Source organism: Ovis canadensis, chromosome 3, assembly GCF_042477335.2.
Source record: "Ovis canadensis isolate MfBH-ARS-UI-01 breed Bighorn chromosome 3, ARS-UI_OviCan_v2, whole genome shotgun sequence".
NCBI classification, from domain to species: Eukaryota; Metazoa; Chordata; class Mammalia; order Artiodactyla; family Bovidae; genus Ovis; species Ovis canadensis.
In genome coordinates this window covers 172,072,177-172,094,401 of record NC_091247.1, presented here as the reverse complement: position 1 = coordinate 172,094,401, position 22,225 = coordinate 172,072,177, and the positions used below count along the sequence as shown (strand labels likewise).

General features: G+C 37.8%; 1 protein-coding gene across 1 annotated transcript in view; it reads right to left on the bottom strand.

Moving 5' to 3' along the window:
* Nucleotides 1-22,225, bottom strand: part of CFAP54 (cilia and flagella associated protein 54) — a 325,750-nt gene that overhangs the window by 211,011 nt on the left and 92,514 nt on the right. The window contains exons 24-28 of the mRNA XM_069585110.1: nt 20,397-20,544; nt 18,577-18,732; nt 12,413-12,535; nt 2,091-2,219; nt 357-471 (exon numbers count right to left, since the gene is read on the bottom strand). Of these exons, the coding sequence (XP_069441211.1) occupies nt 357-471; nt 2,091-2,219; nt 12,413-12,535; nt 18,577-18,732; nt 20,397-20,544 (671 nt within the window). The remainder of the gene's footprint in view (nt 1-356; nt 472-2,090; nt 2,220-12,412; nt 12,536-18,576; nt 18,733-20,396; nt 20,545-22,225) is intronic.

The following is a 22,225-nucleotide window of genomic DNA, read 5'->3' as shown; positions in this document are numbered from 1 at the left end:
AAGACAGTCCCCCACAGCAAAGAATTATCTGGCCCAAATTGGCAATATTGTTGAGGTTGAGAAACTCTGCTTTAGAATGAGAAGCTTTAAGCTCAAATCCAAGCCAACTATGTAATCCTAAATAAACCGCTTAATCTTTATGAGCTACATCTGTAAAAATCAGGTTAGCAATCCCTTATTAACAGAGTATTGTTAGGATTAAGGACATAATGTAAAACCACTGCGTAAACCTTAAAGGGCTTACCAAATGCTAATCTCATTCTAATCCTTTTAACAAAATATTTTCTTATTTAAAAAAACAACAACAACAACAAAATGCTAAATAGAAGTATACAGAAAGAAAAATAATACATTACATTGCTTTGTCAGTTTGAGTAGATGTGTCTCCAATAAAACCAGCTGTTCATTTATTTTTTCAGGTACTAATACCTGCTGTGGCTTCTTATTCTTGCAAGACTTCTTGGAAGAACCCTAGAAACATTGGTTAAATGTCAGAACGTATTTCAACATGTTTCAAGAACTGTCATTTTCAAATAACATTCTTTAAAGTTATGAATATACATGGCTAAATATACTAATAATTAATTAATAGCAACCCATTGTAGTCTAACTAAATGCCAGACACAATACAAAGTGTTTTATGGAAGTTGACCAAAATAGTTCTTCTCTTCCCTTTCCCTTCTTCCCAGTAACTTCTACTCCCCTAAACAGCCCCTTCCCCGCTACACACAGCTTTTAGAGAGCATCTGAAGATACAGCTCTCAAAATCCTCAAAAGAAAATGCTTTCAGAAATGTATCCTTTTCTTTTCTTTTTTTTTCTTGCCCCAGAGGGAACTTCCTTACAACTAAGCTAATTGCTTTTGCTACTTTGCCTTTCATTGAACGTAGCATGATCAGTAATTAGTGGATTAAGAATTGGTGGGTCTGCTCGCAGGCTCCCCACCATGTTTTCATCTGTCTGAGCCTGAGAACTGACTGGTTCATGTTTCCCACCCTCTGAAAAAATAGACCTCCCAAGGTCTTTTGGCTTTGAGGGACCCCAGATGCTTACAATGATTCCTGACTTCTATAAACTAGATACTAGATTCTCAATCCCCACAGTCTTACTCTGAAAGAAGTATCACAACCTGCTGCTGGACTAAAGGCTCCAAGGAAAGAGGGACGGGGTCCTGTCCTGCCATGATGTGAAGGGGCAGGGCCGAGTCAAGGCCTCAGTGATATGAAGGGGCTGGCTGATGGACTCAGAGTAGACAACACTTGGTGAAGAAAAAATCCTCAGGTCACTTTCAGCTTAATCAAAACTTTCTCTAAAATCCCCACACACACCCAAAAAAAAGTATTATGGCTAAAAATATTCACCCAGGGAAACCATGGGATTTTTCTTAAGCTTTTTCCACATATAATAGAGATAGAACTACTCCAATTGAATCAGGCTTAGAGGTCATAGTCTCAACCCCAATCCTGATCACAAAAGAGGCTGCAAGCGGTTCCCAGTATACCTCAGAAACCGGATAAACTAATGTTTCAAAATTTGATCTATCTACAAAATCATTTAACCACCTAGTGTCAAGAAAAGGCAATAAAGATCTAGTAAGACCCATGCTTGGAGGCAGCATGGGTCTTACTTAAAAGTTATCTCCAACATTAGAAGCCTCATAAAGAAGACAATGTAGGTGTCACAAGAAGTTCAGGAAATCTACCTGGGGCAAAGCAAAAAGCTCTGACATATTTACTGCATTCAGTGACCCACCAAAAATAATAAAAATCTTCAGTCTGGGAGAGACCTTTGAGGGCTTTCGGTCTAATGTCCAACAAGCTCTCTATCAACACCTAACTGATTATCAATACTAGAAACAGGGGGCTATTCAATATTCTAGCATAGAGACCTTTTCATTTTCTGGATAGTAATTAAAATTGAAAGAAAAGGAAGGAAAAAAGAAGCTCTTCACTATACATTCATCTTCTTTTATGTAAATATGACAAACTAAAAACTGATCAATTATCTAACATATTTACTAACACTACATGACCTCTCATAAAATGCAAATAATGTATGTTTAAAGATGAGACACAAAGAACAAACAATTACCTCTTCTTGCATTTCCTCTACGTCTGTAGTACCAAATAGAGATTTGCAACCTGATGAGATGTCCAACACCTTTTTTCCATAATTTATAATCATTACTGCCAGGTCATATTCCTTCCATGAACGCAGGATCTAATTAAAAATATTAATTATCTCTGTTGGAAATTCACATCTATTTCCAAGTGCCATGTATCATCTTCCAGAAATTTGTAAGTTTCATGTTTTGGATGTAATGCCCCTGTTTTTGCTATGTAAGCATACTTCTCTAGAATTCAAACTGTATGATTTCAGTATTTTAAATAAAGGACCAAAAACAAACAAACAAATGAAAAATCAGGAATCTCATCAGTAACAAATTCTTGTTATATTTGTAAGTTTCATGTTTTGGATGTAATGCCCCTGTTTTTGCTATGTAAGCATACTTCTCTAGAATTCAAACTGTATGATTTCAGTATTTTAAATAAAGGATCAAAAACAAACAAATGAAAAATCAGGAATCTCATCAGTAACAAATTCTTGTTATCTCTGGGGCTTCCCTGGTGGCGCAGATGGTAAAGAATTCACCTGCAATGTGGGAGACCTGGATTCGATCCCTGGGTTGGGAAGATCCCCTGGAGGAGGGCATGGCAACCCACTCCAGTATTCTTGCCTGGAGAATCCCCATGGAGAGAGGAGCCTGGTGGGCTACAGTCCATGCAGTCACAAAGAGTCAGACACAACTGAGCGACTAAGCACAGCACAGCATAGCTGGGACATACATCTTTTGGTATAGTAAGCTAACTATTAAAAAACATTTCCACTTAAAAGAGCCACGCTAAAACAAAATCATTCTTAAAGGCCATGTAACCACCACTTCTTCTCTTGGGTTGTCTTCTTTATGAAATGGTACAATTACTGACCTCATGACATCTTGGGGAACATTTTTAGGGGTGAATGATATACATGACATTCATGTTGAACTAGGCTGGAGATCAGCTGGTTTGGGCAGATTCTCCATGAGCCCTGGGAAGCACACACTCTACTCAGAAGAAGAGAAGGAGCCACTCTGCCACCCAGTCTCATCCACATTCCTGGTTACAAACTGTTATCTGGCCTCCTCTGGCCTGGTCCTTACCTCCCTCTCCAGTGCCATCTTCCAGTATTCATCTCCTTGTGTTGTACTCTCAGCTTACAAAATATTGAATCAAGTATCAATCCTGATACTCACCATAGTGTCAGGACTTCATGCCTTCCTACAGTGGAGGTTTTTCCCAGAACAGCTTTTCCTTATTTATACAGCTTTACCTGGTCATTAAAACCTGGGCTCTAACATTAACCCAGGAAAGCTTCCCTGGCCTACAATCTGATTTGCATAGACCCTGCTCTAGCACAAGATCACACAAGGGGACACATTCACCATGAATCCCCAGGGAAACTCTCTTAAGGTATAAATAAGTCTGTATGAACTTATCTGTAGATGTATTCTGTTAGGTTAAATAGGTTAGTATTTAAGATAACTGGATTCTTTACCACTGGTGGTCAGTGGTAAAGAAACTTCCTGACAAGCAGGAGACATGGGTTCAATCCCTGGGTCGGGAAGATCCCCTGGAGAAGGAAATGGCAGCCCACTCCAGTATTCTTGCCTGGGAAATCCCATGGACAGAGGACCCTGGTGGACTGCAGTCCATGGGTTCACAAAAGAGTCGGACACAACCTAGTGACTAAAAAATCACAATTTAAGATAGGTAACAACTGTGACTTCCCAGGAAGTGAAGGATATATAAATGGCTGAAAAGCAGTGAGTGGCTGCTTATATCTGATGAGACCTACCTAATGCAAGCGCTAGTAACTGGAACTATTTCTGTAAGACCAGGGCAGTGGTGCTCAACTAATGCTGACTATGGGACAGAATGTGGGAAGGAAAATAAAATGGTGAAACAAACTTTACAAAGGCAGTAGGGGTTTAGGCCAAGTAGTGCCTTGAATACCAAGTAAAACAGTCCAACTCATCGTAAAATTGATATGAGAGGGAATGAGTTTTGTTATTAGAAAACAGAAATGAGCTAACATTTGCACCTCATTCACCTTTGCTTTCCAACCTATTTGGTTTATAGACAACTGTGCAATCTTTTCCCCTTGTTTTAATATGCCAGTGGAAAATACTAAATGAGAATGAAGTTTTCCAATGAAAAGAAAAAGAAAACCAGTGCTATTTAACATACCAAATGACAAACAGAAATTTTTAAAATGTGCCAGATGTTTGGCATAATAAATTTTTTTAACATCTCAAAAATAATGAAACACAAGATGACATATCTCAGAAGTGCACTTTATTTAGAATTCTGGTAACTTTTAGAAAAAAAAAATACTGCTACTTAAAGAAGAAAGACTGAACCATCTGGAAAGATTACCAATCTTTAAAACATAACAGAGAAAAGAAACAGGGTCATTTGACTAATTGGGCTTTACATGTCCTAAGAGAAAGTCTGTAGAAAATATATATTTATATCAAATGAATACTTCATATCTGGGATTGAGTAGTCAGGTTTCTTGGTCTATTCATCAGGCTGGAAGAAACTTATGAAATGATGATTCTCCCAGCCTATCAGTTGGTGAAAAAGCAGCTCTAGTATCAAAATTCTGACATTAATATTGGGTTGGCCAAAAAGTTCATTTGGGCTTCAAATGTTCTTCCAGGAAACTCAAACTTTGGGCCAAGCCAATGTATCAGTCAGTTCAGTCACTCATTTGTGTCTGACTCTTTGTGACCCCGTGTACTGTAGCATGCCAGGCCAGTAGCAGGAACTCTGGGAGCTTGCTCAAACTCATGTCCATCAAGTAAGTGATGCCATCCAACAATTTCATCCTCTCTTGTCCCCTTTTACTCCTGCCTTCAGTCTTGCCCAGGGTCTTTTCCAATAAGTCAGCTCTTCGCATCAGATGGCCAAAGTATTGGAGTTTCAGCTTCCAATGAATATTCAGGACTGATTTCTTTTTTTTTTTATTTTTTTTTAATATCTTTAATTCTTACATGCGTTCCCAAACATGAACCCCCCTCCCACCGCCCTCCCCACAACATCTCTCTGGGTCATCCCCATGCACCAGCCCCAAGCATGCTGCATCCTGCGTCAGACATAGACTGGCGATTCAATTCTTACATGATAGTATACATGTTAGAATGCCATTCTCCCAAATCATCCCACCCTCTCCCTCTCCCTCTGAGTCCAAAGGTCCATTATACACATCTGTGTCTCTTTCCCTGTCTTGCATACAGGGTCATCATTGCCATCTTCCTAGATTCCATATATATGTTATTATACTGTATTGGTGTTTTTCTTTCTGGCTTACTTCACTCTGTATAATCGGCTCCAGTTTCATCCAACTCATCAGAACTGATTCAAATGAATTCTTTTTTACGGCTGAGTAATACTCCAGGATGGACTAGTTGGATCTCCTTGCAGTCCAAGGGATTCTCAAGAGTATTCTCCAATACCACAGTTCAAAAGCATCAATTCTTTGGTGCTCAGCTTTCTTTATGGTCCAACTCCCACATCCATATATGACTACTGGAAAAACCACAGATTTCACTAGACGGACCTTTGTCAGCAAAGTCATGTCTCTGCTTTTTAATATACTGTCTAGGTTTGTCGGAGCTTTTCTTCCAAGGAGTGTCTTCTAATTTCATGTCAGCAGTCACCATCTGGAGTGATTTTGGAGCCCCCCAAAATAAAGTCTTTCACTGTTTTCATTGTTTCCCTATCTATTTGCCATGAAGTGATGGAACCAGATGCCATATTAGTTTTTTGAATGTTGAGTTTTAAGCCAGTTTTTTCACTCTCCTCTCTCACTTTCAAGAGGCTCTTTAGTTCCCCTTCACTTTCTGCCATAAGAGTAGTGTCATCTGCATATCTGAGGTTATTGATATTTCTCCCAGCAGTCTTGATTTCAACTTGTGCTTCATCCAATCCAAAATTTCTCATGATGTACTCTGTATATAAGTTAAATGAGCAGGGTGACAATATACAGATCTGATGTACTCCTTTCCTGATTTGGAACCAGTCAGTTGTTCTACGTCCTTTTGGACCTACATATAGATTTCTCAGGAGGCAGGTAAGGTGGTCTGGTTTTACCATATCTTTAAGAATTTCCCACAGTTTGTTTTGATCCACACAGTCAAAGGCTCTAGTGTAGTCAATAAAGCAGAAGTAGATCTCTTGCTTTTATGATCCAACGGATGTTGGCAATTTGATTTCTGGTTCCTCTGCCTTTTCTAAATCCAACTTGAATATCTGGAAGTTCATGATTCATGTACTGTTGAAGCCTGGCTTGGAGAATTTATTATATAATTCTCACCTCTGTGAATATCTTGTATGCCCCCAAAATTCAATACATTCAAAACCTATTATCTTTTCCCCCTTTCTTACTCAGGGTTCAACAAACTGCATTCAACCAACTGTCCAGACATCTGGGTTATTGGGGACTCTTCCCTCTCCCTCCACAATCCCCCTCTATTCAATTCCATCTGATAAACAACTCTTGAAACATTTTCAATTCTATCTCCCAGTTTTCCACACTAGCTTCATTTATCATCTCTTGCCCTCTAACTCATTTCCTGTCTCAGGTCTTATTCTCCTCTAATGATTAGCTGTTGCACAACCAGAATAATTTCTTTTTTCTAAATGCAAATTTCATTACAGCATTCCCAGGTTTGAAACCCTTCGATGGCTCCTCTCTAACCTCATTAGATGGCCATTCATCATCTAGTACTGGTTCACTGTTCCACTTTTTAAGCTGACCAAAATATTTAATCATATCCTCCATAATTAAAAATCAGTCTGATTCTTCTTTTCCCAAACTGTGACATTATTTCCTATTTTCATATTGATTACTATCTGAGGCAATCAATGTTAATAACCCTGAATCTGCTGTATTTTCAAAAAATACTTGCCTTGAAGCTTATTTATAGTATCTTGCCATAAACAATTATTTTTTACTTATCATGTAATCTATTTATCTACTTTTTCTGGTACCTTCTGAATTTTGTGCCCTGTTGTAGAAGATCTCGCATGATTTCAAGGACAACCAAATATCCTCAAATCCATCTGGACTTCATTTTGTTTATGGTATGAGAAGGACTCTGGCTTTGCTTATTCTCAAATGAACAGTCAGTAATTTCGGCACCTTTTATTAATAAATTATCATTTTCCCAATGAACCTGAATGCCACCTTTGTCTTATATTAAGTCCTTCCTGTAGACCCAGGGCCAGTTTTCCTAGAGTCTCTATTCTATTCCACTGATCTATTTGCCCATTACTCTGTTAAGACCATTTTTCACTGGAGTGAACTTTTGGTAAATTTTAATATCTACTGAGAACTTCTAAATAATTCTAATCAGTTTCAAAGAAACATCGGGATTCTGATTAAAGCTGCATTGCATGTAAATATTATTTTAGGAAACATTTATTTTACTATTACAGTAAGTCTTCTTATTCAAGAACTTGGTGTGGCCTGCCATATGTGCAGATCTTATTTTATGTCTTTCAGTAAGATTTCACACTTCTTTTATTTAGGTTCTTCAACATTTCGTTAAGTTTAAAATACTATCGTTACAAGTGGTATATTTTCCCCTGTCCTGGCTACTGTTCATATTAAAAATAAAAACAAGTTTGTATCTTATGTAACTTTATAAATTCTCTTTTTAATTTTAGTAATCTTTTGCTAGATTCTCATGTGTTTTTTGAGACCTTACAATTTCAGACAAATTTTGCTTTTCTAATATTACAAAATTATTTCATGCCCTTATCTGTTGCATGAGACAGAATCTCTACAAATAATGAATCACAGTATTAAGAGTCAATATCTCCTGTGCCTGATTTTAAAGAAATGACTTCAGAAACTTGCCATTTAGCATGATATTTGCTAAAAATTTTTGGTAAATGTCTTTATCATTATGCAATAACTTCCTTCTATGCCTAACCTACTTAGAAATTTTATTAGGAAAGGCTGCTAAGGTTTATCCAGTGCCTTTGTAGCATTTTCATATAACCTGTTTTTCTCCTTTAATTTGCTGTTATAAAAAATGAAGTTTTGTTTTAATTCATACCTGATCTTTAATACTTGACAATGAGACTGCCTTATGACTGGAAAGTGCCAGAGGCCATGCAGAAACAGAAAAGGGCGATCAACAGAACAGACTGGATGGACATAATGTCTCTCTTTATCCATTTAATGTTTTGGACCCTGAATTCTGCTTTTTCAGATATGAAAACTGTCATGCCTCCTTCATTTCTGTTTACATTTTCCCAATATCTGTGTCCATTTATTTTTCAAATTCCTTGTTATTTTGTTTTACAGGGTGTTTTGAAATCATACACATTTGAATCTAACTTTTCAGCCCATCTGACAGTCTCTGTCTCGAGTTCATTCACGCTTAGTGAAGTAATTAATGTACTTGATTTTATTCCTTCCATCTGAAATACAATCTCAGTTTCCTTCTTCTTACTTTTGTTAAATTAGCCATGTTTCGTCCCTGCCACTTTTTTGTTCTTTTTGCCTCCCTGCCATTCCTCTGTGTGCTTTTGCTTCTTGACAGTTTAGAACAGTCCTACAGTGTTTTAAAGATCAGCTCATGCCTACATATTCCTGAGTCATCTTGAAATATTCATATTCTTTCAAAAGAAAATAATAAAGTTATACAATATGTACTTTTACACTATGTGTGTTTTTAACACACATGCACCATGAATCTATAGTTGCTTATCACTCCCTCAACCCTAAACAGGAGAGAAGCTTTGGCTCTAGGTTACTAATAGGTTTTTCTTCCATGGATGACTCTTCTATTTCAAGACTCCCTATTTAGCATTTATATTACAAAATCCTAGTCACATCATTATTATCCATTTACTTTTAATAATACATATATTGCAAGATTCGTTGCTCCCATTATTCCTCTCCTTTTCATCTTTCCCTATCTTGGGATTTCTGTTCTGAACCAACTGTCATTTGATAGAGTATTTCCTGAAGTGTTTTTCTCAGATAAATACTTGGATGGAATACTTTTTAAATGCCTGCACTTCTGAAAATGTTTATTTTGCCCTGACAAATGAATGATATCTTTTCCTGGTTATTAATTTACAGGCCTTAATCCTTTTTCCCTCAGGATTCTACAAATGTTGCTCCAGGAATTTAACTTTTAGTGTTGCTGATAAAAAGTATGAAGCTAATTGATTCTCTTTCCATTGCAAATAAGTAACCTGTTCTTTCAGTCTCAAATATTCAGATTTGTCCTCATCCTTGGATTTCAGGAATTTCACCAACATGTGTCCACATACATATTCTAACATTAATCCTGCTTGGGACTCAGAAAGATGATTACTTTTCTATGTATTTCTTTTCTACTTCCAGACTCCTTTTATTTCATGTTATGATTTCTGGATCTGTCTTCTGAATTTATCTATAGGTAATACTATTCAACATCTGCAGGTATTTCTTGCGCTTCCATATCTGAATCAAGAAGTATAATCGCAATCTTCATTTGTTTAATTTTTAATCCAAAATTAAATTTGTTATATATGAAAGTTCCTATGGGAGTAAATTCTAAAAGTGCTTATCACAAGAAAAAACATTTTTTCTATTTCTTTAATTTTGTATCTTTAGGAGATGTGCATGTTCACAAAATTTCTTATGGTAATCACTTCATGACGTATGTAAATTAAGTCATTATGTTGTACATCTTAAACTTATACAGTGTTGTATGTCAGTGATAGCCCAACAAAACTGGAAGAAAAAATTAAATTTGTTCTAATTGTACTGCTTGAAAGGTTTCTTTTTCTTTAGTCATCTCTGATCCTTTTCAACACTGTAAGAACAAATAACACAATTACTCTAGTTTTTGGCTTGTTCTTCCTCCTTGGGCTTCTGAGTTCCCATAAGTGAATTATTATCATTTCTTCTTGCTAATGGCTTATGCTCCCTCAGCATCTACACAGACCAGGGCATAGAGGTCTCTCTACAGTGGCAAACCAGTGAGTGATTGAAGGAATACGATTTTCTGCTCCTGAAGTCAGGACATGACCTCTTTGCTAAGGTAGAGAGTAGAGGCCTCTCTGTTACCAGACCTCCACAGAAGCAAACTTAAGTCTCAACTAAAATAATGGAGAAGACTCTTGAAATTCTCTTGGCTTGCAAGGAGACCAAACCAGTCAATCCTAAAGGAAATCAACCCTGAATATTCATTGGAAAGACTGATGCTGAAGCTGAAGCACCAATACTTTAATTACCTGATGTGAAGAGTCAACTCACTGGAAAGACCCTGCAACTGGGAAAGATTGAAGGCAAAAGGAGAAGGGGACAACAGAGGATGAGATGGTTGGATGACATCATCAACTCAATTACATGAGTTTGAGCAAACTGCAGGAGATAGTGAAGGACAGGGATGCCTGGCGTGCTGCCATCCATAGTGTTGCAAAGAGTCAGACATGACTTAGCGACTGAATAACAACAAAGTAATTTCTCTGAATAACAACAAAGTAATGGCTCTGAATAATAACGAAGTTCTACTATTTTAAGTATTCTAAACACTGTGATTAAAAGTAGTGCAAATAATTTCACAATTTGTATGGAAATACAAAACACCTGGAATAGCCAAAGCAATCCTGAGAAAGAAGAATGGAACTGGAGGAATCAACTTGCCTGACTTCAGGCTCTACTACAAAGCCACAGTCATCAAGACAGTATGGTACTGGCACAAAGACAGAAATATAGATCAATGGAACAAAATAGAAAGCCCAGAGATAAACCCACGCACCTATGGACACCTTATCTTTGCCAAAGGAGGCAAGAGCATACAATGGAGAAAAGACAATCTCTTTAACAAGTGGTGCTGGGAAAACAGGTCAACCATTTGTAAAAGAATGAAACTAGAACACTTTCTAACACCATACACAAAAATAAACTCAAAATGGATTAAATATCTAAACGTAAGACCAGAAACTATAAAACTCCTAGAGAAGAACATAGGCAAAACACTCTCCGACATAAATCACAGCAGGATCCTCTATAAGCCACCTCCCAGAATATTGGAAATAAAGGTAAAAATAAACAAATGGGACCTAATTAAAATTAAAAGCTTCTGCACAACAAAGGAAACTATAAGCAAGGTGAAAAGACAGCCTTCAGAATGGGAGAAAATAATAGCAAATGAAGCAACTGACAAATAACTAGTCTCAAAAATATACAAGCAACTCCTGCAGCTCAATTCCAGAAAAATAAGCGACCCAATCAAAACATGGGCCAAAGAACTAAGTAGACATTTCTCCAAAGAAGACATACAGATGGCTAACAAACACATGAAAAGATGCTCAACATCACTCATTATCAGAGAAATGCAACTCAAACCCACAATGAGGCACCATTTCACACCAGTCAGAATGGCTGCTATCCAAAGTCTATAAGCAATAAATCCTGGAGAGGGTGTGGAGAAAAGGGAACCCTCTTACACTGTTGGTGGGAATGCAAACTAGTACAGCCACTATGGAGAACAGTGTGGAGATTCCTTAAAAAACTGGAAATGAACTGCCTTATGACCCAGCAATCCTACTGCTGGGCATACACACCGAGGAAACCAGAATTGAAAGAGACACGTGTACCCCAATGTTCATCGCAGCACTGTTTATAATAGCCAGGACATGGAAGCAACCTAGATGCCCATCAGCAGATGAATGAATAAGGAAGCTGTGGTACATATACACAATGGAGTATTCAGGAGTATTACTCAGCCATTAAAAAGAATACATTTGAATCAGTTCTAATGAGGTGGATGAAACTGGAGTTGATTATACAGAGTGAAGTAAGCCAGAAAGAAAAACACCAACACAGTATACTAATGCATATATATGGAATTTAGAAAGATGGTAACGATAACCCTGTATGCGAGACAGCAAAAGAGACACAGATGTATAGAACAGTCTTTTCGACTCTGTGGGAGAGGGAGAGGGTGGGATGATTTGGGAGAATGGCACTGAAACATGTATAATATCATATATGAAATGAATTGCCAGTCCAGGTTCGATGCAGGATACAGGTTGCTCAGAGCTGGTGCACTGGGGTGACCCAGAGGGATGGTACGGGGAGGGAGGAGGGAGAGGGTTTCAGGATGCGGAACATGTGTACACCCGTGGCGGATTCATGTTGATGTATGGCAAAACCAATACAATATTGTAAAGTAATTAGCCTCCAATTAAAATAAATAAATTTATATTTTAAAAAAAATTTTTAAAGTAGTGTAACTTTCTAAATCATTAGGGCTCCTAAGTCTTATGACAGTAGGCAAAGAATGAGGTAGATACCTTTGTTATGTAGAAGATACAGCAAGCTATCATATGCTGTACACTTTCAAAGCTTGCAAGATGTTTCTTTAAGTGGATGACATTTGGTAGTCCTTGCAAAACCACCACACACTTTATCAAGATCTGAAAAATAGAAACATAATGCTTTTTGTTGAAAATATCTTTACTCATTTTTTAAAAATGCCTTATTTAAATCATGCAAGTTTAAGCCATCACATTTTCTTGCTGTTAATAATTATGGACCAATTGCTTATCTTGTACAAAGAAGTGTACCCTGAGATAAAATTGATAAATTCAATGTTCAAATGAGTCCTTCATCTAAAGTAACCTAAAAGCTAGTGGAGAGGATAAAATAAATACAAAAATAGATAAAACAAAGCCCATACTGACAAGTACCACAAAAGATACAGGTAAAATGTTACATGTGTACAAGAAACTAAAGATGACGTTCAGGCTTAGGAGAACCTTGAAAAAAACTTACAGAGAATGACTATGTACCATATTAAATACACAGCAATATGGGTACTTGGTATAAGAGCTTCCTTTAAAATAAAACCAAGCACTCATCCCCAGGAAATCAATTAATATTGGCTCTTCAGTTCAGTTCAGTTCAGTTCAGTCATTCAGTCATGTCCAACTCTTTGCGACCCCATGAATCACAGCACGCCAGGCCTCCTTGTCTATCACCAACTCCCAGAGTTTACCCAAACTCACGTCCATTGAGTCGGTGATGCCATGCAGCCATCTCATCCTCTGTCGTCTCCTTCTCCTCCTGCTCCCAATCCCTCCCAGCATCAGAGTCTTTTCCAATGAGTCAACTCTTTGCATGAGGTGGCCAAAGTACTGGAGTTTCAGCTTTAGCATCATTCCTTCCAAAGAAATCCCAGGGCTGATCTCCTTCAGAATGGACTGGTTGGATCTCCTTGCAGTCCAAGGGACTCTCAAGAGTCTTCTCCAACACCACACTTCAAAAGCATCAATTCTTCGGCACTCAGTTTTCTTCACAGTCCAACTCTCACATCCATACATGACCACAGGAAAAACCACAGCCTTGACTAGATGGACCTTTATTGGCAAAGTAATGTCTCTGCTTTTGAATATGCTATCTAGGTTGGTCATAACTTTTCTTCCAAGGAGTAACCGTCTTTTAATTTCATGGCTGCAATCACCATCTGCAGTGATTTTGGAGCCCCAAAAAATAAAGTCTGACACTGTTTCCCCATCTATTTCCCATGAAGTGATGGGACCAGATGCCATGATCTTCGTTTTCTGAATGTTGAGCTTTAAGCCAACTTTTTCACTCTCCTCTTTCACTTTCATCAAGAGGCTTTTTAGTTCCTCTTCACTTTCTGCCATAAGGGTGGTGTCATCTGCATATCTGAGGTTATTGATATTTCTCCCAGCAATCCTGATTCCAGCTTGTGCTTCTTCCAGCCCAGTGTTTCTCATAATGTACTCTGCACAGAAGTTAAATAAGCAGGGTGACAATAAACAGCCTTGACGTACTCCTTTTCCTATTTGGAACCAGTCTGTTGTTCCATGTCCAGTTCTAACTGTTGCTTCCTCACCTGCAGATAGATTTCTCAAGAGGCAGGTCAGGTGGTCTGGTGTTCCCATCTCTTTCAGAATTTTCCACAGTTTATTCAGATCCACACACTCAAAGGCTTTGGCATAGTCGATAAAGCAGAAATAGATGTTTTTCTGGAACTCTCTTGCTTTTTCCATGATCCAGCGGATGTTGGCAATTTGATCTCTGGTTCCTCTGCCTTTTCGAAAACCAGCTTGAACATCTGGAAGTTCACGGTTCACATACTGATGAAGCCTGGCTTGGAGAATTTTGAGCATTACTTTACTAGCGTGTGAGATGAGTGCAATTGTGTGGTAGTCTGAGCATTCTTTGGCATTGCCTTTCTTTGGGACTGGAATGAAAACGGACCTTTTCCACTCCTGTGGCCACTGCTGAGCTTTCCAAATTGGTACTTACTTCCTTAATTATTCTCCATATCATGTGATCCTGAATTTGATCCAGAGCTGGACAATTAAGTTTATCTTTCAATATTGCCACACACTTCTGAGCAATATTGCTATCAGAAAGGCAGACTTAGATTGCATCAATCTATTCATCATTCAGATTATCCCAAAGGACAAATTAATATATGGAGGTTGGTCCTTTGTGGACACATTAATTGCTTCAAGCCATCAATCTAACAATATTATTACTGTTGTCACAGAACACTTATGAATTCTTTTCAACGCAGCTTTAATTCCTCCCTTCCACCATCACCATCTCCCAACCTACTGTTCCATATCCCCGAATCAAGTTAACCACCTAGCAGTTCTGTAGTTTTCTCTGGGCTCATGTAATCCTATGTGTGTATGTATATTTGTGTGTGTGTGTGTGTGTGTGTGTGTGTGTGTATTCTTCAGTATTCTTGCCTGGAGAATTCCATGGACAGAGGAACCTGATGAACTACAGTCCACGAGGTTGCGAAGAGTCAGACATGACTGACCAACTAACACTTTCACTTCACTTTCGCATGTACTTTCACTTTCACACACAGAGAGAGTTAATGTTATTTTACAAAGTGAAATTAAGCACACTTTCTGAACTATGCATTTCCCCTTCAGGCATGTCTTGTGAAAAATCCCTCCAAGTCTATAGGTATAGATTTAATTCATCATTCCTAATGGTTACCTAATATTATTTACTGTAAACCAATCATAATTTTGCAACAATTTCCAGAGCCTTCCTGTTGCACAGTTTTAAGGTTGATGTTTTACAGTCTGGCAGTTCTGGCCATCCTTCAATTACTGCATGTCCTCTTTGTCTCCAGCTCTTTTGCCTTCACCAAGAAAGCTACAATAAACACCCCTACACAGGGACTTCCCTGGCAGTCCAGTGGGTTCAATCCCTGGTTGGAGAACTAAGAAATCACAAGCAACATGGCATAGCAAAAAAAAAAAAAACACACCCACACACACAACCACAACAAAAACCATCCTCTACCTATTCAGTTGCCAAAATGAGCAGCAAGTGAGGTGCCAGCTTTGAGATGATACATAGGGAGGATGAGGTACCATCCTCCATGGCACAGTAGTCCCTCTAAATCAATTCCATTATGTGGTATTGTATCCCCAGTAGGTAGAACAGATGGAAGCAATGGGTAGAACTAGGGGTGATTTTAATCTATGGGATAAATCATTAAGAAAGGAATTGCTGGGCTGTGTAAATGCACTTTTTAATTTACTAAAATATTATTCCACGAGATAAATTACTAGCAGAGGAATTGCTATGTTAGGCATATTTGTTTTTAATTTTACTTATACTTGGTTTAATTAAAATTAGGTTTGCATTACCAAATTCTAAAGACTATAACAGTTCACATTTCTCCCATTGATGAATGAGAATGCCTTTGCCCCACATCCTCACCAGCAATAGGAGTTACAGATCTTTTCAATTCTGCTAGTGATATTATATTATTGATTTAATGGCAATTTCTATGGACATTCAGAATCTGAGCATCTTTTTGCCACTTGGATTTGCTCTCCTATAAACTTCATATTATTATCCCATGCCCATTATTTATTCAGTTATTAAAAAAGCTTTTTGTTATATATCGTTACCCTCATTAGTGTTGGATAACTTTCCCAAATCCATAAATTTCCCACAATCTTTGTTATGGCTCCTTTTGCCACACATGGGTTGCCATTTAAATATAGTTAAATATTTCTTATATCTAAGAGTTCTATTTTGGTTAGAGTTCCCCAACACTGACTGTACATGGACTCTCTTGTGATTATTTTTTTCCAAAAGTTTTTGCTGTCTTTTACATTTAAACCTTTAATTTATCTGGACTGTTTACATATGGTACAAAGTAGGGGTCTTTTTTCAGAGGAATATCCTGATGTTTCACCACCATTTACTAAAAATATCCATTACCTTCCCACTGAATTGGAAAGCCAATTCCATCATACATTACATTCTTCTACAGTGAGGCCTACTTCTGGCATCTCTCCCTTGTTCCATTCATCTTTTCTTGCTCTAAACTATACAATTTAATTTAAAAACTCCTTTCCTAAGTCTTTCCCTCATAGTTATCATCCACTTTCTGAGTTAAATGCATCCTGAATCAGTAGGATCCCAGAGGATGACAGGGAACTACTCTCAACTCAACCAATGAAGCAGCAATTGCAGGCACTGTTCCATTGTGGTATCTTTGCTGGAGCAAAAAGGGAGTTTGGGGGAGAATGAATAAAAGGAGTATATGTATGGCTGAGTCCCTTACCTGAAATTATCACAACATTGTTAATTGGCTATCAGTTCAGTCTCTCAGTCGTGTCCGACTCTTTGCGACCCCATGAATCGCAGCACGCCAGGCCTCCCTGTCCATCACCAACTCCCGGAGTTCACTCAGACTCGCGTCCATAGAGTCAGTGATGCCATCCAGCCATCTCATCCTCTGTCATCCCCTTCTCCTCCTGCTCCCAATCCCTCCCAGCATCAGAGTCTTTTCCAATGAGTCAACTCTTTGCATGAGGTGGCCAAAGTACTGGAGTTTCAGCTTTAGCATCATTCCTTCCAAAGAAATCCCAGGGCTGATCTCCTTCAGAATGGACTGGTTGGATCTCCTTGCAGTCCAAGGGACTCTCAAGAGTCTTCTCCAACACCACACTTCAAAAGCATCAATTCTTCGGTGCTCAGCCTTCTTCACAGTCCAACTCTCACATCCATACATGACCACAGGATAAACCATAGCCTTGACTAGACGGACCTTAGTCGGCAAAGTAATGTCTCTGCTTTTGAATATGCTATCTAGGTTGGTCATAACTTTTCTTCCAAGGAGTAGTATAAAATAAAACAGTTATTTTTAAAAAAGGAATGGGGGTGCCTTGAGGTGGCTAATGTTGCCTTTTTTATCTTATTGGGCAGAAATAATATCCTATGGGGAAGAAGTATTAGAAGAAGCTCCAATTCACACCAGGCAGATAAAAACATGCATTTAGAGTCTTGACCTAGGGCAGTAATAACGCTTCCACTCTCTGACCTAATATTTTATGAAAGGACCTTAACTTTGTGGACATGTCTCAAAACAAAACACTGGACCACTACATCAATAAATCATGTTAACTGAGCCTGATAAACAAGAAATGGCAAGTATGTTGAAGATGTGAGATGATTGCCCTCCAGAGGATAGAAATGAACCCTAAAAAGAGTCAGGGGCCTGACACATTAATGAAATGTCTGGGACAAGCTGAGACATGCCCCCACTCCAAAGTAGGTCTGACATCTCTAATCTCTCACCTCTAAGAAGAAAGGACGTTACTTTAAGAAGCAGACTGCCATGTTGTGGAGAAGGGCGTGTGGCAGGGCACTGGCGGTCAGCCTTTCAGAACTAAAGGACTCATCACATGGCCGCAAGGGAATGTACCTCTCAACAACCAGTGAATTTGGAAGAAAACCCCAAGCCTCAGATGAGACCACAGCTCTGGTCAACACCTTGATTTTAGCCTGATCCTGAGCTAAAATTCTGACCACAGCTCTGATCAACACCTTGAATTTAGCCTGATGAGATCCTGAGCCAAAGATCCAGACAACTTGTATCCAGCCTTCTGACCTCCAGAAACTATGAGATAGTGAATGGGTGTTATTTTAAGACATTGAGTGTTGGTGATTTGTTAGGAAACACAGACAACTAATATAATCCCTTCAGCCAAGTCTTATCAACCTTTTTTCCCAAAAATTCCAATTTCACCACAGAGACATCAAGTTCATTTTTCTGGTTATCCACCAATTTTTTTCCCCTCAGTGATGCCTTTAACAGTATGCCTTGAATAAATATTGCTGTCTCTAACGTTACAAGACCATAAAAATTGAAATGACTTTAAAAATACAACCTAGAAAAGTATGTTACCCATATTTAAATATGGACAGCAACAGGGCTGAATGTTTTCAGGGAAACACATTTTAAGTTCTTATTTATGTTTTCCCAGACATATAATTTAAATTATTAAAATATCTTTCAGTTAACTCACGAAATGTCATAATACTCATTCTTGACCTATTTGTACTTTCTAAGAGACATGTTGCATTTTCTTTTCCAAAATGCAATGTTGACTTGCCTTTGTTAAAAAATACCCTTATGGGGAGGGGGTGAAACCCTTACCTGTACAACAGGTACCAAAACAATATTGTGATAAATGATAGGAGCAAGGAGGCCGTAACACTGAGTCACAGCCTGAAGGGCGTAACTGGAATCATTTAGATAGTTGCTCAGTTCCAATGCCACCAATACTCTCTCACATTCAATCAGTCTAGCAATCTGTAAAGAAACAGGTATTGTTACTCAAGCTGAGCACCAGGTACTTAACTTGTGTGTCTCTAATGAGGAGAAGGGGTAGGAAATGTGATCCTTGTAACTTAACAGTAACATGAATGTTGATAAAAAGAAAAACCTAAATTCAGGAACAACTCTAACTCCCCAATAATGCTATTGATACATATGGATGATACAATCTTAGAATTAAACTTTAAATCTTTTTATGAATTACAATCAAATACCACTAGTAACAGAAAAGGCACCAATCTTTTTGATTGGTAAGATAAAATCTTCGCTCTATTTTAGGAGGAAAACTCTAGCTTTTTGAAAAATATAAACTGTAACAAATAATAATTAAAATATAGTATTGCTGTAATATGGCCCCCACTTGATTAGTAGACCCTTATTTCTCTCCTGGATTTGTGAGAAAACGGCAAATTTTTCTGTAGACTAACCTATCTTCTACTATACTTCTGCTACTTAAAGCAAAATGTAAAGTTAGGCTTTTTGTGATTAAACATCACTTAAGAAGAGTAAGAATCCTATCTTACTCCTTTCTCTTTTGGGGGGAGAGATTTCATTCAAAGAAAACAATATGAGGGGCAACCAGAAATTTCTATACAGCAAATTGTTATTGGAATGGTAGTCCAGCATTCTGGAATTCACTGAAGTGCTTAAAGACTGTCCTCATTTTCAGACTAAATGATGAAAAAAAAAAAAAAGGGAAGCTGAATGTAACTTAGTAGGAACAGGTCAATGGCTGTGAATGCTTGTGCTCTATAAAAATGTGAACTTGTCTTAGGCAGAGAGTCATGTTTGTTTTTTTACTTTCATACCCACAGAAATTGGCACAGTCTCATGGAACAAGTTATTGGCTAATTAATTAATGAATAAGTGGATGGGTAGGAAAAAGCAACTGTAAAAGAAAAACAAAAAATGACAAAAATCTCCATATATCTAAAGTAAGTAAAGAAGGAATGGAGAAAAAGAAGAGTGAACCTCAATTTAGATTGGAAAAAAAAATGTAGGATTGTTACTAAAAGCAAGAGCATTGTAAGGCTACAGGTATAATAGAGCAATATTTATAAGTACCTTGAGAATATATCAATAGGAGATAAGTTAAATTCCTGCCTCTGCACAGGATGCAATATTATAGTTTTTAAAAAATGTACCAGATGGATATGTACCAGCATGAAAGTATGTCCAAGATAAATTATAAAAAGTATTCAAAAAGCAAGTTAACAGAACAGTGAGTCGATCATGATTCCATTTTGTTAAGTAATAATAGCATAGTTGTCTATGCATATTTTTTAAAATGGGAGAAATCACATGAAAACAAGAATGTAGTATTCTTAGGGATAATAGGATTCTAATAGGTTTCACTTTATACATTATAAATTTTGAATGTTTTAATTTATACTACTTTTATACAGGAATATATATATTCCTGTATATAGGAAGGGGGGGGGGGGGGGAGAAAGGGGGAAAAACCATGAGCCTAGACCTGTGAAATCTACAAACAATATCAAATAAACCAGCACAATCATACAAAGTTCTCTCAGTCTGTTCACAAGTGAGGATATACAATCCCCACAGCTCATAAACTTGAAACATCAAGAAACAAATCAAGGGAAATAATGCATTTGCAATGATTTTAATTCACTTACTTGTTGAGAAGGGAAAATCTCATTGCCTTTAATATTATCACAGAAAAAATTTTCTTCTTTAATTTTAATGTCACTTGTTACAAAAATATTTCTAAGAAAAAGATATAAGAGAATGGAAGAACTCTCTGTCAAAATATCTGAATGTAATCTGCAAAAAGAAGTAAATGATATTACAGGTATAAGGTGATTTAGTGTGTGAATTCAACTTTTTAGATTGATTTGTTATACCAACACAATTATCTCAAGATAGCAGCAAAAGTCAGAGAAGGAAACAGCAACCCACTCCAATTCTTGCCTAGAGAATTCTGTGGACAGAGGAGCCTGGTGGGCTGCTGTCCATAGTGCTGCACAGAGTCGGACACGACTGAAGCGACTTAGCAGCAGCAGCAGCAGCAAAAGTACATAACATAGTAACTCTTGCACAGCTGTTTAAATTGAAATTAAAGACTATTCTTAACAACAAGTTCATAACTAAGAAAATTAAGCTATGGACATATGTCATGGATATATAAAACATAAACCATTGGCAAAATTTTCTGATTCTAAAATATATAGCTCTTTTCTATCAATATAATTGAAATTATTATAGATACTCAGAAGTTTGGAAAATAGGCCCAATATTTCAATCAATAAACTTTCTGAAAGTGAGGGTTATTTATAGCAAAATCAACCATGGTTAAAGAGAAGTAGAGACAGATTTGGGCTTTCCGGGTGGCTCAGATGGTAAAGAACCTGCCTGCCAATGCAGGAGATGTAAGAGATGTGGATTTGATCCCTGGGTGGAGAAGATCCCCAAGAGAAGGGAATGACACCCACTCCAGTATTCTTGCCTGGTGAATACCACGGACAGAGGGGCCTGGTGGGCTACAGTCCATGGGATCACAAAGAGTCGGACACAGCTGAGCTATTAACACACTGCCCCTCCAACTCGATCCCAAATCTGCCCCTGAAGTGTGAAAGTGTTAGTCGCTCAGTCATGTCTGACTATAGCCCGCCAGGCTCCTCAGTCCATGGAATTCCCCAGGCAAGAAAACTGAAGTGGTTAGCCATTCCCTACTCCAGGAGATCTTCCCAATCCAGGGATCAAACTCGAGTCCCCTGCAGTGCAGGCAGATTCTTTTGACACCAAGGAAGCCCTATAGAAGTAGAGTCACTTCAAATTATCTTTTCTAAATTACAGTCAACAGTGCCCACCACTGTCAAAACTGTGAAATCTGCAGTCTTCTTTGTTTCTCTAGTCCCTTCCTTGCCCTTAAGCCTTACTTGATGGCAAACCCTCTCTTCTAAGCTTCAGGTCCCTCCACTCTCCCTATAAAACAGGAAAGGATCTGACATCAATTGACATTAAAGAGGATCTGCTTCACCACCATGCTAAACTCTGAAATTGTCTTTGCCAGGAGGATTTTAGTTATCCTGGTTCTACAACTCATACTAAACTTTCTTTGTCATTGATGACCATGAGTAGTTCGACACACACAGAAAGTCCAAGTTATCACCTCCTCCTGGCTCTAGTTCCTCCAGTATCCAGCTTGGACTCTGGTTAGTCATTTCCATAGTGACCTCTCCAGCACTTTAGATTCTGCATCCCATAATTTATGCAATAATAAACTTGCCTGACTATGCATAGATGTTATTATCTGATTTTTTTTTTTTTTTTTTCAGCAATGTGAATTATCAATGAAAATTCTTAATCAGAATAGAAATTGTGCCAACTTTGGAAATAGTTCTTTTTGCAACATAGCTCAAAACATCTAATTCAAGAGTAATTTTAACCAAAGAAAAAAAGTAACCTGTATTACTTTTTAACCAAATTTTGGCTAAGGACTTAC